This window comes from Schistocerca piceifrons, chromosome 9 (genome assembly GCF_021461385.2).
Source record: "Schistocerca piceifrons isolate TAMUIC-IGC-003096 chromosome 9, iqSchPice1.1, whole genome shotgun sequence".
Classification (NCBI taxonomy): domain Eukaryota; kingdom Metazoa; phylum Arthropoda; class Insecta; order Orthoptera; family Acrididae; genus Schistocerca; species Schistocerca piceifrons.
The window spans coordinates 119468819-119490690 of record NC_060146.1 but is presented as its reverse complement, the minus strand read 5'-3'; the positions used below and the strand labels follow the sequence as shown (position 1 = coordinate 119490690).

The 21872-nt window shown below is 42.5% G+C and overlaps 1 protein-coding gene across 1 annotated transcript in view; it reads right to left on the bottom strand.

Moving 5' to 3' along the window:
* Window positions 1-21872, bottom strand: part of LOC124717097 — a 357007-nt gene that overhangs the window by 57270 nt on the left and 277865 nt on the right. Inside the window, exons 32-34 of the mRNA XM_047243803.1 lie at window positions 21528-21764; window positions 14727-14909; window positions 14479-14646 (exon numbers count right to left, since the gene is read on the bottom strand). Coding sequence (XP_047099759.1) covers window positions 14479-14646; window positions 14727-14909; window positions 21528-21764 — 588 coding nt within the window. The remainder of the gene's footprint in view (window positions 1-14478; window positions 14647-14726; window positions 14910-21527; window positions 21765-21872) is intronic.

Sequence of the window (21872 nt, the reverse complement as noted above, 5' to 3'; positions counted from 1 at the left end):
GATCACGTTAAAACTGTTGCAGGCGCAAGGAGCCATCATCACTTCTCTCCAGTGGACTCTGACAATATGCAGATGAGCAGACTGACCGGTTATAACTATAGGTTCATGCACAACAGTGTGTCTGACTCAGGATTCAGAAGCAAAAGCAGCAACATAGAACCACGTTGCTATGTTATTGCTCTTTATAATGACAAATGGTACTTAGGATGTGTTGCAGAGTGCTGTGAAGCAGAAGGTGATGTATTTGTGAACTTCCTGGCACCAGCAGGCCCAGCAAGATCATTTCATTGGCCACATTTGGCAGACAGATGTTGGATTCCTTTTGAACATATTCTTATGACAGTTCCAGTTCCTACCACAGTGTCAGGAAGACAGTACAATTTGCCACTCAATGTACAGAGTACAGTAGCTAAAGTGTGGGAGAACTTCTGTTCGAAGCACAATCGACTGGTTTTTAGCAGTTAAAGTGCATTAAACATTAATGATAGGTTGTGTTAATCTGTCTATATGTTGTTGCTTAGTGATTAAACAGTTGTGGGAGAGGATAAGAAGAGGCAGAACAGTTTACGATATGTTTTACAAAACTGTGTTGTGGAACAATGGCCACATCACCAAATACATCTGTCAACTTCCATTGTACACAAATGTCTTGTAATAACAGGCTGAAATTTTGAGACATATATCATTATGGTCTACTTATGCAGTGTGTGAAATTTGCCTTGGATACCACTTGTCCCTTTTGAGCTACCACACATCGGAAATCCATGTTTTTCAGGTAATTTTTCAAATTTTTGTATTTTTGTGTGCATGTAACTCAGTTTTTATGACTGATATGGGCATGATGAGTTCTGTGTATGTTTAGGCCACATTAAGCTTACCACAAAAAAATTTATACCCTTTTTGAGTGAATTATATTTGGCATAGAGGGCACCTACAGTATGTACCTTTTAACGTATTACATTTTTTAAATCACATTTTGGAATTTTTTATTTTCCCTCAGAGATATGTTGTTGGTGTTTTAATTCATGGAGTGTATTCTCTAAATGGATGTTACTGGGTTGTAAAAATTTCACTGGACTGTGTGGAATAACTCCAAAGTTATTAAGACCTGAAGTTGGGTCTGAAGATAGATTGCCAGATGTGGGTTGCAATTTCCCAGTCACGCCACCTTCTTTCAAAAGCCATAATTCTGGAACTAATTGGCTGGGGAAACTAATACTTTGTACACGAGTGTTCCACACATGGTAGAATTAGTGTACTGAATTTCAGTCAAATCTGAGACTATGAGTTGGAGCCCCTGGTTGAACTGACATGGAATGACCCAATAGTAATGCCTTGTGATTTTCCGATCTCATGCGCTATGGGGGGGGGGGGGGGGGGGGGGATGCTGACTCAATTTTTCAGAAGGAATGAAGGGAGGACACAAAGACAAGCATGTGGCAAAGTTGGACATTTAGGGCCTGGAGTCAATTTTCTGGACAGACTGGAGTGCAAGAAGCATAACAGCACATTTGTGGTCCAGGCGTCACCAGTGTGCACAGTGATAAGTTATGTTTTGTACAAGGATAAGTCAATTATTATCTGCAGTTTAGTTATATTTTTGTTTATTTGTCATTTTCAGTCGATGACGCATGCTTTGTTTATCTGTTGTTATATCTTCGCAATCTTCAAGCTGCTAGGTTAGTTTCGTTATCGCTGCCATGCTGTTAATCATGGCTGCTCCGCTATCTATTTGCACCAAAAAAGAGCAACGTTCAGTGATCCGTGTTTAGTGGTCAGAAGACGTATCAGGGACCAAAATTCATCGAAGACTTTCAATGCAGTATGGGAGCACTGTTTTGCCACAACGGAGTGTCTACTAATGGATTGAAAAATTCTGAAATAGTTGCACAAGTGTTATGCACAATGAAGGAGCTGGATGACTGTTTACCACTACAAATGAAGAAACCACTGAGCATTCACATGAAATGATTCTCTTAGAGAGACAATTAACTATTGATGAAGTGGCACATCATCTGCAAATTAGTCACAGTTCTGCCTATATATCATCCAAAACAGACTTGGGTTTCATAAAGTTTGAGCAAGATGGGTCCAAAAACCTCTCTCACAGTTGCATTAATAAACACGCTTGAACATCTGCAAAAAAACATGTGAATCGCTATGGTAATGAAGGGGACAACTTCATAGCCAGGATTATTACTGGTGACAAAACATGGATCCATCATTAAAAGCTGGAGAGTAAACGGAAGAGTATGGAATGGAAATATCCATATTCCCCACGCAATAAAAAGTTCAAGACCCAACCGTCCGCAGGAAAACTGACGCTTATAGTTTTCTGGGACTCACAAGGTCCATACTGGAACATTATGGGGAAAGGTGCACAGCAATAAATAGTGTATGTTACAGTGAGATGCTTACTGCCAGGCTAAACCCTGCAATTTAAAGCAAATGCCAAGGATTGCTGTCAAAAGGTGTTGTGCTGTTGCATGACAATGCCCATCTACATACTGCTGCCCACACTGCTGAAACGCTCCAGAAACTCAAATTTGAAGTACTGGATCATCCTCCTTATAGTCCCGAACTTGTCCCCTTACTATCACTTGTTTGGTCCACTCAAACAGGCATTAAGGGGCCATCAATTTGCCTCAGACGAAGCAGTGAAAGAAGGCATCAGGAAACTTGTACAACAATGGACCAAGTGCGTCGAAAGGCAAGGAGACTATGTTGAAAAATGATGTTCTTGTAAGTTTCCTATTTGATTACAATAAAATTTTATAACTACTTTGGGGATAATAACTGACTTACATTCGTATTATAAGTTATCTGATGGAAACTTTGTATGATCAAAAGAACACTGTGACATAGGGACCAACCGAATGAGGCAGTACTGTTGTTATGACACTGCCCTCATATTTGGGTGGATGGAGTTTGCTCTGTCTGGCCATTCTTCTTCATATTTTTAATAGTTTTCCTAAATCGTTTCAGGCAAATAACTGGACAGTTCCTTCAAGCAAGGTCATAGCCGACCACCTTTCCTATCCTCATACACTAACGAGCCAAAGAAACTGGTACACCTGCCTAATATCGTGTAGAGCCCCCACAGCATGCAGAAGTGGTGCAACGCGGCGTGGCATGGACTCGACTAATGTCTGAAGTAGTGATGGAGGGAATTGACACCATAAATCCTGCAGGGCTGTCCATAAACCCATAAGAGTATGAGGGGGTGGAGATCTCTTCTGAATAGCACATTGCAAGGCATCCCAGATATGCTCGATAATGCTCATGTCTGGGGAGTTTGGTGGCCAGTGGAAGTGTTTAAACTAGGAAGAGTGTTCCTGGAGCCACTCTGTAGCAATTACGGACATATGGGGTGTCACATTGTCCTGCTGGAATTCCCCAGGTCCAGCGGAATGCACAATGGACATGAATGGATGCAGGTGAACAGACAAGATGCTTGCGTACATGTCATCTGCCAGAGTTGTGTCTAAACGTATCAGAGGTCCCATATCACTCCAACTACACACACCCCACACCATTACAGAGCCTCCACCAGCTTGAAGAGTCCCCTGCTGACCTGTAGGGTCCATGGGTTGATGAGGTTGTCTCCATACCCGTATGTGTCCATCCGCTCCATACAACTTGAAACAACACTCGTCTGACCAGGCAACAAGTTTCCATGTCGGTGTTGATGGGCCCAGGCGAGAGATAAAGCCTTGTGTCATGCAGTCTTCAGAGGTACAGGAGTGGGCCTTCGGCTCCAAAAGCCCATATCTATGATGTTTTGTTGAATGGTTCACATGTTGACACTTGTTGATGGTCCAGCACTGATGATTATGATGTGTGGTTTTTGGGGCACTCAACTGCGCGGTTATCAGCGCCCATACAAATTCCCAACCTTTGCTCAGTCCAATCTTGGCAGTTTCATGAATGATGATGAAATGATGAGAACAACACCAACACTCTGTCATCTCAAGGCAGGTTAAAATTCCTGACCCCACCAGGAATCGAACCCAGCCCAGCACTGAAATCTGCAGAAATTTGCAGAAGGGTTGCACTTCTGTCATGTTGAACGATTCTCTTCAGTTGTCATTGGTCTCGTTCTTGAAGGATCTTTTTCTGGCTGCTGCAATGTCAGAGATTTGATATTTTACCGGATTCCTGATATTCATGGAACACTCGTAAAATGGTCATATGGGAAAATCCCCACTTCATTGCTACCTCGGAGATGCTGTGTCCCATCACTTGTGTGCTGATTATAACACCACATTTAATCTCACTTAACTCTCGATAATCTGCAATTGCATCAGTAACTGATGTAACAACTGCACCAGCCACTTGTGGTCTTATATAGGTGTTGCCGACCGCAGCGCCGTATTCTGCCTGTTTACATATCTCTGTATTTGAATATGCATATCTACACCAGTTTCTTTGGCACTACAATGTACATTCTGCATTTCTATATATTTGAGCGATTGATTTTCACTGTATTACGATGACAAATCCTACTGCAATACCCAGACAAATAAATAAGTAAAAGAGAGATACATTTGCAATGACGAGTGTGGACCCTCAGGTGGTTTCATTAACTAATGGTTATCAGTGTTTGTTGCTGTGAAGGGAGAGATGTTGCGATCTTGGCATCCCTCACTTATGTGCTGGAGAACCAGCAACATCAGGGCACGGATTTATTTGGTACTACAGGGCACAACCTGCAGAAAGAACACCAGTCTGTGCCTAGCAGAAGATACGATGACACTAGTTGCCAGCTCTGCTCCATATGCGGTTATGCAAATTGAAGTGTGCATGCATTATATGGGGTGATTCAGCTAAATTGTTTGACTGAAATATTTCTGAAACTGTTTAAGTTATTGTTATTCTGTTTCCATCCAGATGAATTGTGAAACAGTTCTCACAAAATAACATATAGTCTCTTTTCATACCTATGTTAATTACAGAGATATTGGCATCAACTTTTTTTTTTTTTTTTTTTTTGGTGTACTACAGTAATTTCTGATGCTAGTATCATAGTTCTAAAAAAGACTGAATCAATACTATTCCATTCTTCAAAATTCTATTACTAGTATCAGAGTAATTACAGTATTTACAGGGTGATGAGGCATGCTGGCATTTGGAAAAGGTGAGAAAAGTGACAAAATATTTTTAAAAAGGTGATTAAAAGATGATAAAATATTTTTGAAAGGTAACAAACTGTTTCAATAAACAGATATGGCACAAATGAATTGTTTTCATTTTTGATAATCCCCTACGAAAATTACTGGTTGAGACCATAAAAAATTTCTCTGTTATGATCCTGGATGAGGTACGGCCAATTTATCCTTCATACAAATTTATTGATATATGCAAGTACACTGGTAATTTGACATTGGTAATTCAATATTCATATCTGTAATTCACACACAAAATTTACATCACACTTTTCCAACTAATGACATTCTACACTTCAGTACTGGATTTCTATTTTTAAAGAATCTTGGGAAAAAAATAATCATACTAGATCTTCTTCTCTCAAGTTTTCCTGAATGGTTTCCACCTCCCTTCCTTCCACACATTCTTCTACTTTCATTTGTGGACCCTCAAGCATATACTGGGCCGATTTTGATGCTGTTAACACCCCCAACCCCTCCCTGAGTGCTTTCTTCAGTTTAGCTGAAGCTTGAGACAGAAGTTCATCTTGTGGGTCATTAATAGTCAGTGTACTTTTTTTCTTTTCTTTCAGAGCAGTTGTCTCATAGTCAGATGATTTTTTCGTGTTATTCATGTTTCTAATCTGCTCTTCAAGATAATTTTTGTTCTCTTCCTCTTTTCGCTTTTCTTCATATTCCCCTTTCCTTTCACATTCTTACTTATAAGAAAAGCAATTTTGATGCGCTTGCTGTCCATAACTAATGAACTGTGAGTCAATGGACACAGGAAGAAAATGTAGTTATTGTCCCAAAGCCTCCCTCACAGTCAAAACACCATTTAAAAATATTTTGGCCATTGCTCTCTCTGTCAGCATTTCTGTGGGACAATTTAAGACATGTCTCTAAGTTTTGAAACATTTGGAAACTTTACCACTGTGAATGATGTCTCTTTTTGAGTTCTGTTGCCAGTAATTGCTTGTTACCTAAAACTGTGTCACCTTTTTCGAACTGCTGAACCTTCCACTCATCTAGTAAGTAATCTTGCCGAAGATTGAATAGGATTATTTTTGATTGACTGATTAATTAATTGAGAGGGTTTATGGGACTAAAGGGACCAAATGGCGAGGTCATCAGTCCTGTGATTCTGAAGGTAGTCAGTGGAGAATGAGGGCCCATTAAAAGTGGATGGATCCACGCAGGGGAACCAAATTATATAAAATAAATGAAGTTGAAAACACATACACACAGTGAAAGGCATAAAAGGTGAGCCTAAATCTAAAAACTGGAAAAAAAGGGGGTGGTCTTTCCATGGGGAAGTGGTCATGGGGTCCCAGACCGAGAAGACATGAAGAGAGGTCCTAACCACAACCACCCTGCCCCTGCTCCAAAAGTAAAGTAAAACCTTATATCTCGAAATAAAAACCCCTTTCACAGAGGAAACTGACAACCAGTTCAATCATCTGTGAATCATCTGCTAATATTAAATCTGAGGAATCAGAAAGACTATATTTAGCATGAAGGGCCAAAAGAAGGGGACATTCCACCAATATGTGGGATATCATCTGTCTGGCTCGACAACCACATTGTTGGGGTGGTTTGTTCTGTAGGAGGAAACAGTGGGTGAGCCTGGTATGACCAAAACGTAGACATTATAGAACAGTGGACTCCTGAGAGGAGTCGAAGGAAGAGCACCAAACTGCAGTAGACTCCTTGATTGTGGAGAGTTTATTACTATGAGCAGTTGCGGACCAGAAGTCATTCCATTTTTGGACAAAGAGAGATTTGACGTAGATCCATATATCCACAGATGGAATCATTAAAGGAAATGGGGCGTAAGTATCTGCTTCTCTAGCCAAACGGTCAGCCAGTTCATCACCTGGGATTCTCACATGACTTGGGACACACAGAAAGACAACTGAGCAGGCGGCATTGCCAAGAGCAGAGAGAAGGTCATGGATATCAGAGACCATTGATTCTGAGAAAATTAAAACACAGTGGAGGGAGGCCTGAGGAACAAAATGTAGGGCTCCGTGAATGGCTAGAAGCTTTGCTGTCAACATTCTACATGGTCCCGGCAATGAGTGGTGTTCTAAGCCAGTAGGAGAATTGAAAGCATATCACCTTATCGATTGTCTTGGTGTAGAAGATGGTGACGCCCTGGAACTCTACAAGGATGGCACGTACAAAATGCCTGAAAAACATATGGGCAGAGATCTTAGGACCCAAGAGTAGATCGGTCCTAATCTGTGGTATAGGCACCAACCAGGAGGAAAAATACAGGGTGCATTTCAGTGGAGATGGAGGTCCCGACAGAGTGAAGTGAGACACACGCCAACTAGCAATCCCATCCATGGGCAGGTGTCTGGAGGGAGACACCCCTCGTTGGCAAAGACAACAGGGTACACGGCATGGTCAGGAAATTGGAGAATAGTGACTGCGTAAGAAACCAGGAGTTGGCTCCATCGTATTTGTAGATGGGGGGAATCCCCACTTGTGTGAGGAGACTGTCAACGGGACTAGTATGAAAGGCACCAATTGCCAGATGCACATTAGAATGGTGAACGAAGCCAAGCAGGTGCAAAGTGGAAGGAGCGGCTGAGCATTAAAACTGGTTACCATAATCTTTTCTGGATAAGACCAGAGCACAGTAAGGATGGAGAAGAGTGGTACGGTCTGCATCCCAAGTAGTGTTGTCCAGGAGATCAGAGCATTAAGCTTCCTCATGCATGTAGTCCTTAGGTGGCGAATATGGGGCAGCGAAGTCAGCTTCTTATCAAAAACAAGGCTCAAGAGATGGGACTGTGCTACAACATCGAGTATCTAGTTGCCTAAATAAAGTTCGGGATCGGAGCGTACTGTGGGTCGATGACAAAAACGCATAACCCACATTTTGGAGGGAGAAAACTGGAGGTCATGAGAGGTGGCCCATGCAGAGGCCAGTCAGACTGCACCTTGGAGTCAGCACTGAGCAGATGCTACTCAGTGGAAGCTGCATCAGTTGCAAAAATCATCAATGGACAACGCTGGGGTAACCAGAGGCCCGACAGATGTTACATGTCCATTGATGGCTATGAGGAAAAGTATGACAATTAACACTGGACCCTGTGGGATACCATTCTCATGAATCCGAGGGGCGTTGAGTGAAGTGCCAACTCGAACCTGGGAGAGCCGGTGAGGTAAAAACTAGCAGATATAAATCAGAAGGGGTCCATGGAAGCTGCAGTCATAGAGGGTAACTAAAATGTGATGGCGCCAAGCCATGTCGTACGCCTTACTTAGGTCAAAGAAGACCACAACAAGGTGCCGGCAGTTAGTAAAAGCCTGTTTCCAGTCTGAGCATATGGTCAGTGGGAGATCGTGCTGCCTAGAAGCCACACTGATACAGGGACAAAAGCCCTGAGATTTGAGCACTCAAAACAATCTGAAGTCTGAAGCTAACCAATCTCTCAAGTGGTTTACAAAGTATGTTCGTCAGGCTAATTGGACGGTAGTTGTTGAGAGACGTTGGGTTCTTCCTGGGCTTAAGGATGGGATAACTATACAGGTTTCCCATTGTGACAGAAAAACACCCGTGAGCCAAATGTGGTTGAAGACCATGAGGAGATGTTGCCTCTGTGGAACGCCCAAGTGTTGGATCATCTGGCTGCAGATGGAATCTGTGCCTCGGGCCATGTCTCATGAAGAGGTAAGAGCCTGCAAGAATTCCCATTCAGTGAAGGGTTCATTATGGGGCTCAGTGTGGTGTGGGATGAAACAGAGGGGGGTCTGCGTTTCTGCCAGAGAAAGGTAGCAGGATAGGAAGAGGATGCCAATGCCATCGCGAAGTGTGTCCTGAGGTGTTCTGCAAAGACCAATGGATCAGTGCACAGAGCACCTTTGAGGTTAAGACCCTGGACCAGTTGGCTGTTGCTGGCAGCCCAGATAACTATGGAGCTTTGACCAAACCTGCGATGAAGAGGCATACATCCCCAGAAGGAAACATCGTGCTCCCAGCACTCCATTTTATGCTGCTTAATGAGGCAACAAGCCTTAGCATGGAGACACTTAAAAGTGAGGAGGTTAGTCAGTGAAGGGCGTCATTTAAATCGCTGCAGCACCCGTCGGTGGTCCCGAGCAGCGACTGCGACATTCTTGGTCCTCCACGGTACCAGTCGGCGACGAGGGGGACCTGTGGATAGGGGACAGCTGTGCCAGCAGCATGAAGAATAGTGGCCGAGACGCCATGCACAACTGCATCAGTGGGATTTGAGAGGGAGGTCTCAAAGTGCACAGCAGACATATATAAAAGCCAATTGGCCCTGCAGAATGCCCAACATGGGGGCCTGTCTGCCTGGCAGCACCAGGGGAACAATAGAGTCACCGGAAAGTGGTCACTGTCACAATCATCATCATGGTGTGATCAATGTAGGGAAGCCACGTAAGCAGGGGAGATCGTGAGATCAATAGCAGTAAATGTGCCATGAGCGGCGCTGAAGTGGGTAGGGGAACCATCATTGAGGGGAGACAAATCAAGGTCCGTAATAAGTTGGTCAATTAGGAGACCCCTACCCACAGTGGGTGGTGGGCATTGAAGTCCCCAAGGAAGAGAGATGGGGGAGGGATGTTGCTGGATTAAGGTAGACAGTTCAACATAAAGAAGTGGCATATTTGGAGGGAGGTAGACATTGCAAATGGTGATTGCCACCCCTAGCCCCTAACTGCTATTGCTTCCAAGTTGTTACGTAGGGGGATTCAGTCACTAATGAAATTGGAGCAAACCAAACTGCAGACCCCGCCACATGCTACCCTGGGGCCTGCACGGTTCTGACAGAATGCCCAATAAGCACAAAATGTTGGAGAGTGGTCAGTATGGAAATGTGTTTCTTGAAGAACAAGACAGAGTGCAGAGTAGGAGGAGACAAGACGTTGTATTTCCGGTTTCCGATAGGTGATGATAGTATCCACTGCAATTCCACTGGATGATCATGTGGTGAGAGTCCAGCTTAGACATGAAGAAGCCAGAGGAGGTCATGTCACTCAGTCAGTGGTCGTCACCAACAAGGATGACATGACATCCATAAATAAGATGTCAGACTCTGCTTGCGAGGGGTGAGGTGGCACCTCTGGGGGCACCAGGCTGGGGGGAGGGGAGAGGAGGTGTGGGGTGCCTTGTCTTGGGACTGTTGTTTCTTCTTCTTCTTCTTCTTCTTCTCCTTCTCCTCTTTCAGATTTGGAGGAGGGTGACTGCACAATCGGGAACGAAAAGAGAGTAGGTGACCTTTGAAGCACACAGATGGTGTGTCTTGTGGCTGAATGGTGGTAGGTCTCTTCCGGCCTGAGAGAAGACGGGGAGAGGGGTCTCAGGAGGGAGCCCGATCACCAGCAGGTGCCGAAGAAGAGGGGCACTTCTTCAGGCAGGGAGAGGGAGCGGCTCCCAGATGTGGGAACTGCAGGGGAAGAGAGGGGGGGGGGGGCATAGGGCTGGTGTAAGGAAAAGATAGGAAGGGGGGGGGGCGGGGGGGAAGGGTGTAGCAGAGGCAAAAGTGGAAGAAAGTGACACTGGACGGGTTTCCCTCATGGAGTGGGTGTCCACAGTCACCACACAGTGGGGTCTGCTGTACAATGGGAAGAAATACGCCCAAAACGCAAGCAGCAAAAGCACCTCAAGGGTGGTGGGACGTATGCCTTCACATCACATCTGTAGCACATAACTTTGACCTTCTCTGGGAGGGTATCCCTCTTGAAAGCCAGAATGAGAGCACCATTATCGGTGCGGTTGTCTTGGTGACCCTTCTGCACATGTTGAACAAAAAGAATGTTGCTTCACTTCAGATTAGCCCAGAGGTCCTCATCAGTTTGCAGGATGAGGTCCCTATGAAAAATCACTCCCTAGACCATATTCACTGATTGGTGGAGAGTAATAGACACTGGGATATTGCCAAGATGATCACAAGCACTAACAGCTGCAGATTGGGTGGCAGAAGAGGCTGTGGTCAACAGGGAGCCTGACAGCATCTTACTAACAGACTCCACTTCACCAAACTTGTCCTTGATATTCTCCACAAAAAACAAAGGCTTTGTCTAGTAAAGATGGGGCAGCAGAGGGGAAGACTGCGAGGTCATACCACCCACTCCAATCAGGAGCTCTTCCCATGGGTGTCATCCACCCACAGCAAGGGCTGCATGGCATTGTGCCCATTGCTGGGAGTTCCAGTGTTCTAAGAAGACAAGCAACCACTCCTTGGCATACATGGGGAGGTAACAGATCAGGTATCAGTAGCGCAATGCTCGTGTAGTCAGGGGCTCAGCCCGACAGGTACACAAAAGCCCCACCACAAAAAAATGGTTCAAATGGCTCTGAGCACTATGGGACTTAACTTCTAAGGTCATCAGTCCCCTTGAACTTAGAACTACTTAAACCTAACTAACCTAAGGACATCACACACACATCCATGCCCGAGGCAGGATTCGAACCTGCGACCGTAGTGGTCGCGTGGTTCCAGACTGTAGCGCCTAGAACCGCTCGGCCACTCCAGCCAGCAGCCCCACCACAGAGACTGGCTATACATGCTGGTGACCTAGCAGGGTGGAAGGGGGACTACAGCAGGGAAGGAAGGGGGGAGAGGAATCCACACCATAGATGATGCTAGGAAGGGAGTTCTTCCCCAAATGGCTCACACTAAAAATAGAAAGTTTAGAAGTGGAGGCCGAAACCTCAAGCGGGGACCTAAATGTCAAAAAAGGTGAAAGAAAAGGCAGAAGGAACAGAATTGCAAGCAATACAGGGAAGCAGGTAATAGCCAGGTTGACATAAATCAGAACACCAAGAGAGGAGAAGGAGGGGGCCACAGGGAAGGAGCGAGGATAGGAAGGGAGGGCAGGGTAAAGGAAATGCAGCCAGGGAAGGGAAAGTTGGCTGCAATAGCTCGGGGCCCCGGGTGCGTCACACACGAACTCGTGAAAGAGCCCTGAGCTCCATGGGGGGAATCATTTTTGGAAACCTTAACATGGCACTGAAGTTTCTGGTCTTTTATTCTTTCTTTAAGGTTTAAAAACATAAGAATTTTTAGAGGTGCACTTGATAAGCATGTCTCTTCCATCACATTCTTGTAAGCTGTGATACAATGTTTTTGGCCATTCTTTAGAAACTATAACTTGTCATGTTCTTCCAGCAACTTAAAATGTATGACTTATCTGTTTTGGGCATGAAACTGGCTACTGTCTTATGCAAAAGTTCTCGATTTTGTACCCAAATAAGGAGATACAGCATGTAGGATGAGGAGGAAATGGAGAGTAGCACATTGGTGAAACTGAAAGAAAAGGGACACAGAGAGAATGTAGCTTCCATTTTTTCTGTGTCATTCACATGTAGTGAATGTTGTTTAGATTCAAAAATAAATTTCTTTCACGGGATGAGAGAAACCAGATACACTACTTCTTCACACAGTATTCAGAAGGAACGCGAAGACGACAGCTGAGTTGTATGCAGAAAAATATACGACAGACATGGTCCGACAAGAATTATGAGTTAGCGAATTTGCAAAAAATTGTTATTGAAAAGGCATCGGAATAGTAGACAGAGGGTAAAGAACGCGCCTGCAATGAGCAGAGTGAATGAAATTTAAATTGCGGGCTATTGTTTATAATCCACACGTCAGCTCCAGAGAAACTGAGCATGCCTCTGGAAGTCAGTACAGCATTGCTCGGATTTTGAATGCTGTTTTACAGATCCATTCAAATTTTTATGTGCACCTATCTTTCAAGTCTATGGAAGGAATGAGACAAAAATTGTTACCACAGTTAACTAGTGTGTCACTCCAACAACATGTAGGCAAGTGTGATTAGTATCAGTTTTAAATTAAACTTTCCTCCACTATTGCACTTTTGTAAGTAGACACTGTTACCTGTGTCACACTGTAGCATCCCATCAGCCTGACACAGCAGCTCCATATAACATCATCTGCTGTTCTGAAGATTGTAATTTCTTCACAACTACTAATCAAATTTTCAAGTATGAAATACTATCTAATTCATCTCTTTTAGAACTGAGATTGTATCTGCATAAATTACAACAGTTCCATTGTAAAAAACAAAGTTGATACCAATGTTTCTGTGATTAATATACTATCAAAAAGAGACATATGTCATTTACCGAGAAGCCAGTAAACCATGGATCTCTAAGAATCAAACAGCATTGTGTAAAACAGCTTCAAATGTCTGTCTACTTTACAAATGCGTTAAAATGTTAAATATTTGCCTTTAAGCAAGTAAGTGAGAAAAAGTTTCGAAAAGGCTTTAAATTATGCTTAAAGTTTGTTGGAAGTAGCTAAGTGCTCCCATTCTCAAATACTAGAGGAATAAAGTCCGCGTATTTGTGCACCATCAGTTATGCTGCCTCAAGATAAATACAGTTTATAGCTGTGATACATGTTTCATTGTGCTAAACTTTTAACATAAGATTATACCTCAAAATGAGTAAATTACGACAGCATTTTAAATTTAATCAATAACGACAGAAAATATTGAAAATCATATTTTTGTTGGTCCTGGAAGTCATTGGATACGCAACTTGCAGCTAGTGCTGCTTTCCAGGATAGTGTCTTAATAACATATATTTTTCACAACTTATTTTGGTGAAAACCACATTATAATATTTTAAACAGCTCACAAAATATCTGAGATGAACACTATGGACAGTCTAAAAGTATTTGTGCCCTACAGTTCCAACATTTTTTTTGTTATAATTAATATTACCTCTCTTCTATAATATTTTATAATACTAATTTATTCTGGGGTATTTTATCTGAAACAAGAGTTCACTTCTGATTTCCTTCCACGTCCAACAGACTCCCCTCAGTTGGATTCTTTAGGTTACGTACAAGAGGTAATCGAACTTCTAATTGTCACTTGGAAAATGTGAAGTTACATAATTAATCTTTTATTTGTTTGCAAGAGGTTTCACAATGAAACCTCTGGACCACAGTGCTTTAGCACACCATGAACCAAATCAAAAAGGCACAAGCCTGTCAATAAAAGTACACCATTGTATAGCACTGTATTTTTGGTTTCTGTGGAAATGTCTAAGCTGTATCAGGCCAATCCAGACAGTTAAAGGTGTGCTCCCAAATCGTGGTACGATACCCCGCTTTATCAATGTGATGTGCCATATTGGCTCATCTCCTCTAGCAGTGTGCCGTGGTACTGCGGTGCGGAGTTTTCATTGCGTACTGGGATTGCATACAATACTCAGAGGAAGAATTTTTTTTTTTTCTACTGAGGTGGTAATTAAAATTTTATGAATACTCCTGGCAATGTAATATCAGGTCATACATCACCATCTCGGGCCTTTACTTACTTTAAATGGTGGATTCCTCCTCTTGTTCAAAACAGGTGAAACTTCATCTGTAACACAACTCGCCGGGGAAGCAAACAGGTGTATCATTTCTGCACCGTTCCTCTGTCCAATGACAGTGTGGGTTTTTGTAGCTGAGCACGTCGACAAATCTGTCCTGCTATTATCCTCCTACATAGCATATGACAAGTTAGTGAATGTAAATTAAATTATGCAACACAAGATTGCAAGTACCAGAATCTGTTACTCACATTCCGCGACGAACACCTCGATCTGCTCTTTGTTGTAGGAGAGAGGCATGGTGAAACACCATTTGTCCTGGGTGTAGAAGCCTCCATAAAGGAAGGCTCGCGGTCCAGTCCTTTCCTTGGCGTCACCATACCCCTCGAGACGCAACAGACTGACGCACCGTCGTCTGAATCACTCAAGCCACACTGTGAACAACAACAACAACTCCTTACTAACTTAAAAATAGAAAAAAATATGAAAGCTACCTTTTGAAACTGCCAGTTTCTCCCTAAAGAAGGAAAGAGTGACAGATAGGGGAATGCTGGATGTGAAGGTCAGGTCACACATCTCTCAGGATCAGAGAAAGCCTCCTGTTCTGTCAAACAATGAAATCAGATCACCAACCAATGGTACTACATCGCTATATCTACAACTACAAGACTATTTCACAAATCACACCTAAGTAGCAGGCAGAAGGTTTACTGAACCATCTTCAGGCTATTTCTATACTGTTCCGCTCTCTAACAGTGTGCAAGAAACACAAACACTTAAATGTTTCTGTGCTAGATCTGAGTTCTCTATTTTAATGACCATTTCTCCCCACACAGGACATCGCAGGAGGAATGGTCAATATTTATGGATATGACAACAACGAACATATGAAGCAAAAAACTCTCGTATACCTGGGCTGTAAAATGCATACCTCAAGAGCTAGCTATGAGCACTTCTACATGTCCAATACTGAGAGACAAATCTCTTCTACTACTTCATTTTAATGCTTGCCAACCCACCTTCTGTATTATATCTGTGACACTTGCTCCCCTATTTTGTAATAATACAAAATGAGCTGCAGTTCTTTGAATTTTTAAAATGTGCTCCTCAATTCTATCTGGTAACGATCCTGTAGTGTGCAGCAGTACTCAAAAAGAGGACAGACAAGAGCAATGTAGAGTGCGTCTTTAGTAGCTCTGCTGACATCTTCTAAGTGTTCTGCCAATAAAACACAGTCTTTGGTTCGACTCTCCCACAATATGTGATCATTCCAATTTAACTTGTTGATAATTGTAATCCCTAGGTATTTAGTTGAACTGATAGCCTTTAGATTTATGCAACTTATCATGTAACCAAAATTTAAAAGATTCCTGTCACTACTTATGTGAATGACTTCACATTTTTCGTTATTTCATTGAATTCACACTTTCCATTATTTAGAGTCAATTGACATTTTTTGGACCATACAGATGTCTTGTGTGATTCATCTTGCAATTGGTTTTGATCTTCTCATGATCTTTGTACTCTACAGCAATGGACCCTTACCTAGTTAGCATTTATTGCAAATCTCTTGCCCAGCACAAAGTCCCAAGTGCCTGGGAAAAAGAACAAGTGTCCTGTATATTAGAAGGGCAAAAGAAAGGACTCGCAAAATTACAGACCATTATCCCTAACATCGGTTTGCTGCAGAATCCCTGAACACATTTTCAGTTAAAATATATTTTCTTGAGACAGAGAATCTCATGTCCATGAATGAGCAGGGTTTTAGAAAGCACCACCCACGGAAAACTTAGCTTGCCCTTTTCTCACATTTATACTGTGAACTATGGATGAAGGGCAACAGGCAGATTCCATTTTTCTATATTTCTGGAAAGCATTTGACAGTGTGCCCCACTGCAAGCCGTTAAAGAAGGTACGAGTGTATGGAATAGGTTCACATGTACGTGAGTTGCTGGAAAATTTCTTAAGTTGTAACTGCTTGTATGACATCCTCAACAATGAGTGTTCATCAGAGACAAGGTTATCATCAGGAGTGCCCCAGGGAATGACCACTATTATTCTCTATATACACATATGATTTGGTGGACCAGATGGGCAGCAATTTGCAGTTGAAGGTGTCGAAGTTCAGTGACTGTAAGAGGATACAAGATGACTTGGTCAAAATTTCTAACTGGTGTGATGAATGGTACCTAGCTCTAAATGTGGAAAAATGTGTGTTAATGCAGATCAGTAGAAAAAACAAACCTGTAATGTTTGGATACAGCATTAATAGTATCCTGCTTGACAGAGTCACGTCGTTTGAATATCTGGGTGTAAAGTTGCAATGTGATATGAAATGGAACAAGCATGTGAGGATTGTGGTAGGAAAGGCGAATGATTGGCTTTGATTTATTGGGAGAATTCTGGGAAAATGTGGTTCATTTGTAAAGGAGACCACATACAGGACACTGGTGTGACCTATTCTTGAGTACTGCTCATGTATTGGGATCCATACTAGGCCAGATTAAAGGAAGACATCAAAACAATTCACAGGCGGGCTGCTAGATTTGTTACTGGTAGGTTCGAACAACACGCAAGTATTATGGGCATACTTCAGGGACTCAAATGGTAATCCCTGGAAGGTAGACGACAATCTTTTCGAGAAACATTATTCAAAAAATTTAGAGCTGATGGCAGAATGGTTCTACTGCCTTCAACATACATTGCACATTATGGACTACGAAGATAAGATAAGATACGAGAAATTAGGGCTCATATGGAGACACACAGACAGTTGTTTTTCTCTTGCTCTATTTGCAAGTGGAACAGAAAAGAACATGACTAGTAGTGGTACTCCACCATACATCCTATGGTGGACTGTATAATACCAATGTAGATTAGGTGTAGCTGACAGGAAATCATGGATCCAATCGCACAACTGAGACGAGACTTCATAAGGATGCAATTTCTTCAGTAGATGCTGGTGATGAATGGTGTTGAAAGCCTCTTGAACATTAGGAACATGGATCAATTTGAGATCCGTGTCAGTAGTACCATTACTTTGCTGGAATACAGAGCTAGTTGTGTTTCACAAGAAAGAAATTTTTATTTTCTTTGCTGTGATTCATAATGTCCTTCGGTGACGACGAGATCACTTCCCTTGACGTTGATCTCATCCTCACCAAAGGTCAGCTACAGAGTTCAGTTCACATTAAACATACTGACAAACAACATTATTCAATATGACAGCTGCCATAGTTTCCATGTCAAGTTCTCCCTCCCATACAGCCTCGGCTTCTGGGCCAAATGTATTTGCTCTGATGCAGACTCTTTACAGCAATACACAACCACTCTCATCTCCACCTTCACTGGACGTAATTACCCCACCAGCCCAGTTCAGAAGCACTTTTCACAGTCCATCACATCAAATTTTGGTACTGCTGACCCCTTGAAAAAACAGCTGAGGACACCACTTTTCACTCAGTATTATCCTAGCCTCGAATGTATTAATCCAGCTACTTCGTTAAGGCTACAACTCCCTGAAATCGTGCTCTGAAATGAGGTCCATTCTGACCAACATTTTTCCCACCACAACTAGAATAGCTTTTCATCGCCTTCCCAATTTCCGCAACATCCTTGTCAAACCCTATGCATCCTTCTGCACCCATCTCCCTACCCTATGGCTTCTACCCCAGTGACCATTCCCATTATAAGACTTGCCCAATGCACCCTTCTACTATCTGCACCAGCCCTGAAACTGGCAAAACACGTACTATCAAAACAACATGTCATATAAATGGCATGACAGCTAGGATGAATGGCCATAGGCAGAGGGTGTATACGGCTAACACACAATGCCCTGTTTCAGTGCAAGCTCTGCAACATGACAGTCATGACCTCAGTGCCTGTTCCTCTACACCTGCCATTTGGATTATTCCCCCAGGCACCAGTTTCTCAGAACTCCACAGGTGGGAACTGGAGCTAAAACATGTCCATGGTTCTCACCACCCACCTGACCATGATCTATGTTAATTTCTTCAGTCTCAGCATTTCTTCATTCTGTTTTATCTTCCATTTTCTGACCTGTCTATTTTTTGTTGCCCCTCACCCACCTCTATTGCAAACAATGCACTGTGCGCAATGTTTTGGCAGTAACTCTTTCTTGTGTATTATCCCGTATTCCACTTTTAAGCTCTCAGGTTTTCAAATTTCGTCCAGTGCAGTCCCTAGCAATCAATCTTTCCTTCTCATCCTGTCTGGTAAGTCTCTCGTAGTCCACGGTTCTGGATGGCTGTTACAAATTCTTCCCCTTTTCCTAAGCCTCTCTAGCCCCTTTCCTTCATGCCTCTTCCTTAACCTTCAACCCTGCCGGAAGGAGGAGCCACAGGCTCCGATAACTTGCAAACTTCAATATCTTTTATACGTGTGTCTTCCTGCCGCCGCTTGGTTGGTAGATTTTTTTATCTGTCCACTTATGTTATACATTGAAAAATTGATTAGTTTCATCAATATCCCTCATTAGTCGTATCTAGTATGGGTCCTAAATGTTCTAGGATGCATCACTAGGGCATTTCGTAAGTGACCTCTTTTGTAGACTGACTGCATTTTCCTGTCGTACCAGTGGGCCAAAGTCTGCCACTTGTATTACCGACAACTGAGTCTACGTGACCATTCAATTTTGTATCACTACAAATGATTGTTACATCCCAGTTTTTGTGAGGGTTAACCGATTTCAACTGTGACTCACTGATATTGTTGTCTTAGTGTACTGTGTTTCTTTCTTTCTTTTTTTTCTTTTTCTTTTAAGTATACAATGTCATATTTCTGAAAATTTAAAGCAAGTTGACAATGCTTGCACCACTTGAAATCTTTTCCAGATCTGACTGAATATTTGTGGAGCTTCATTTCAGACACTCCTTCATTATAGATAACTGACACATCATTTGTAAGATGTCCGAGATTATAATCAATGTTGTCTGTAAGGTCATTTATATATGGCACGAACATCAGGATTCACAACTTGCTTCCCTGGAGTATACCTGAAGTTACTCACATATCTGTCCATGACTCTTCATCCAATCCAACTTCTTGAGTCCTCCCTACCAAGAAATTCTCAACCCAGTCACAAATTTTGCTTCATACTTTATATGACCGTACCTCTGTCAGTAATTGTAGCTGAGATAGAGATCAAAAGTTTTACAGAGGACAAGAACACACACACACACACACACACACACACACACACACACACACACACACACACAGTGCTCCACTAACAAAGGTCCAAGCATATGGAATGCATCCTCAACTACGTGAGTGGCTCAAAGTCTTTTTTACTGGCGACAGTGTAGTGTATGGGAAATTGCCATTGTCGAATGGCTGTAGGAGGGTACAAGACAACATAGACAAAATTTCTATTTGGTGTAGTAATGGCACCTTGCTCTACATGTAGGAAAATGTAAGTTAATGCAGATGAGAAGTAAAAACAGTCCTCTTGTGTTTGAATAAACTATCAGAGATGTCCTGCTCAACACAGTCATGTCATTTCAATATCTAGGTGTAATGTAGTAAAACAATATGAAATGGAACGAACCAATCAGGTCAGTTGTAGAGAAGGCAATCAACTACAGTTTACTGATAGAATTCTAGGAATGTGTAGTTTGTCTACAAAGGCATATATGACACTTGTGTGACCCATTCTCGAGTACTGCTTGAGTATCTGGAAGCCCCACCTGGTCATATTAAAAGAAGACATTGAAACAATTCAGAGACTAGCCATTAGATTTATTAAAAATGGTTCAAATGGCTCTGAGCACAATGGGACATAACTTCTCAGGTCATCAGTCCCCTAGAACTTAGAACTACTTAAACCTAACTAACCTAAGGAAGTCAGACACATCCATGCCCGAGGCAGGATTCAAACCTGCAACCGTAGCAGTCGCACAGTTCCAGTCTGTAGCACCTAGAACTGCTCGGCCACTCCGGCCGGCTTAGATTTATTACCGGCAGGTTCAATAGACAAGCAGGTATTATGGAAATGCATTGTGAACTCAAATGGAAATCCCTAGTGGGAAGATGATATTCTTCTAGTGAAATACTACTGAGAAAATTTAGAGAACTGGCATTTGCGGCTGACTCCAGAATAATGCTATTGCCGCCAACATACACTGAGCATAAGGACCGTGAAACTGGGGCATGTACAAATGCATATAGACAGTCGTTCTTCCCTTATTCCACTTGCGAGTGGAAAAGGAAAGGCAAAGACAAGCAGTGATACAACATACGCTCTACCACACACTGTATGGTGGCTTGTGGAGTATGTGTGTATATGTAGATGTAAAATGAGTTACATCTCCAGAAAGTATCAGCCCATCAAGTTCAGAAGTAGCTGAAATCTGTGCGAAATGTAATTTTTCGCACGGTTCTTGCAAAATACAAGGAAGGGCGTGATGTTATTTTTGACAAAAACTGCCACATGCGGTGTGACGTCGGTGTGACGTGGGCACACCATTATCCCTTAAAAGGCAGTTGGAGTGGTAGGTGAGCTGTGAAGAGGCACCGACAACATCCGAGACAAAGCTGTATGCTGGTCATCTCACAGTTATCCATCTGATTTTCTTTGGTGCCCAAAAGACAGTTCTAATCCCATGTTCACTTAAGATTCACCCAATGCTGGATCTGTGCCAAAGATGTCGTGTCATCCAGCTGAACTCTGATTTACATCTTCAAGGGAGAGAGAGCTGACAGACATTTGTAATGAAATAATTCCAGAAAGGCGACTAGAATCATTTAAGCAGCAAATCCACTGTGAAAGAATTTGTGGTTACAATTCTACAATATGACTTAAAATAGTTTGTCAGTTACCACCTTCAGAGATGCATGGCACCAAATGGCATAAACAGTGTCTTAACCTTAAAGTGAGATGCTTTTTTACAACTACTGCTGTAAAACAGTGCCAGTATCATTTGCAGCAATAAAAATACAGTCATACATTAAACACATCAAGAATGTAATTAAAACAGAGAGGAAATAAGCTTCTCGCTGTATATTAAGATCCACAGTCAAATGCTTACCAATGACAAAGACGATGATGAGGATGGGCCAGAAATACTATTCTTCAAGAAATTGTTATGCTTAGCAACATTCTCAACTGTCAAAGACCCACACTGTTCAGGACTCGATCTCTTAGCTCTGAGATCTGGGGGTGTATAGCTCGGAGACCTCGGACTGAAGCATGGATTTCGCTCATCTAGAATGATGACCGATTTGTCGTCATCCTCACTGTCCTCTCGGTAGCCATCTGACTTTACCTAAAAGGAAACGTAGAAAGTAGTTAGTTCTCAAAACAAACTATTTGCTACACTTAGATTGACAAGTGTGTGCAGACATGCAGTATTGTATGGAGTACACAATCACAG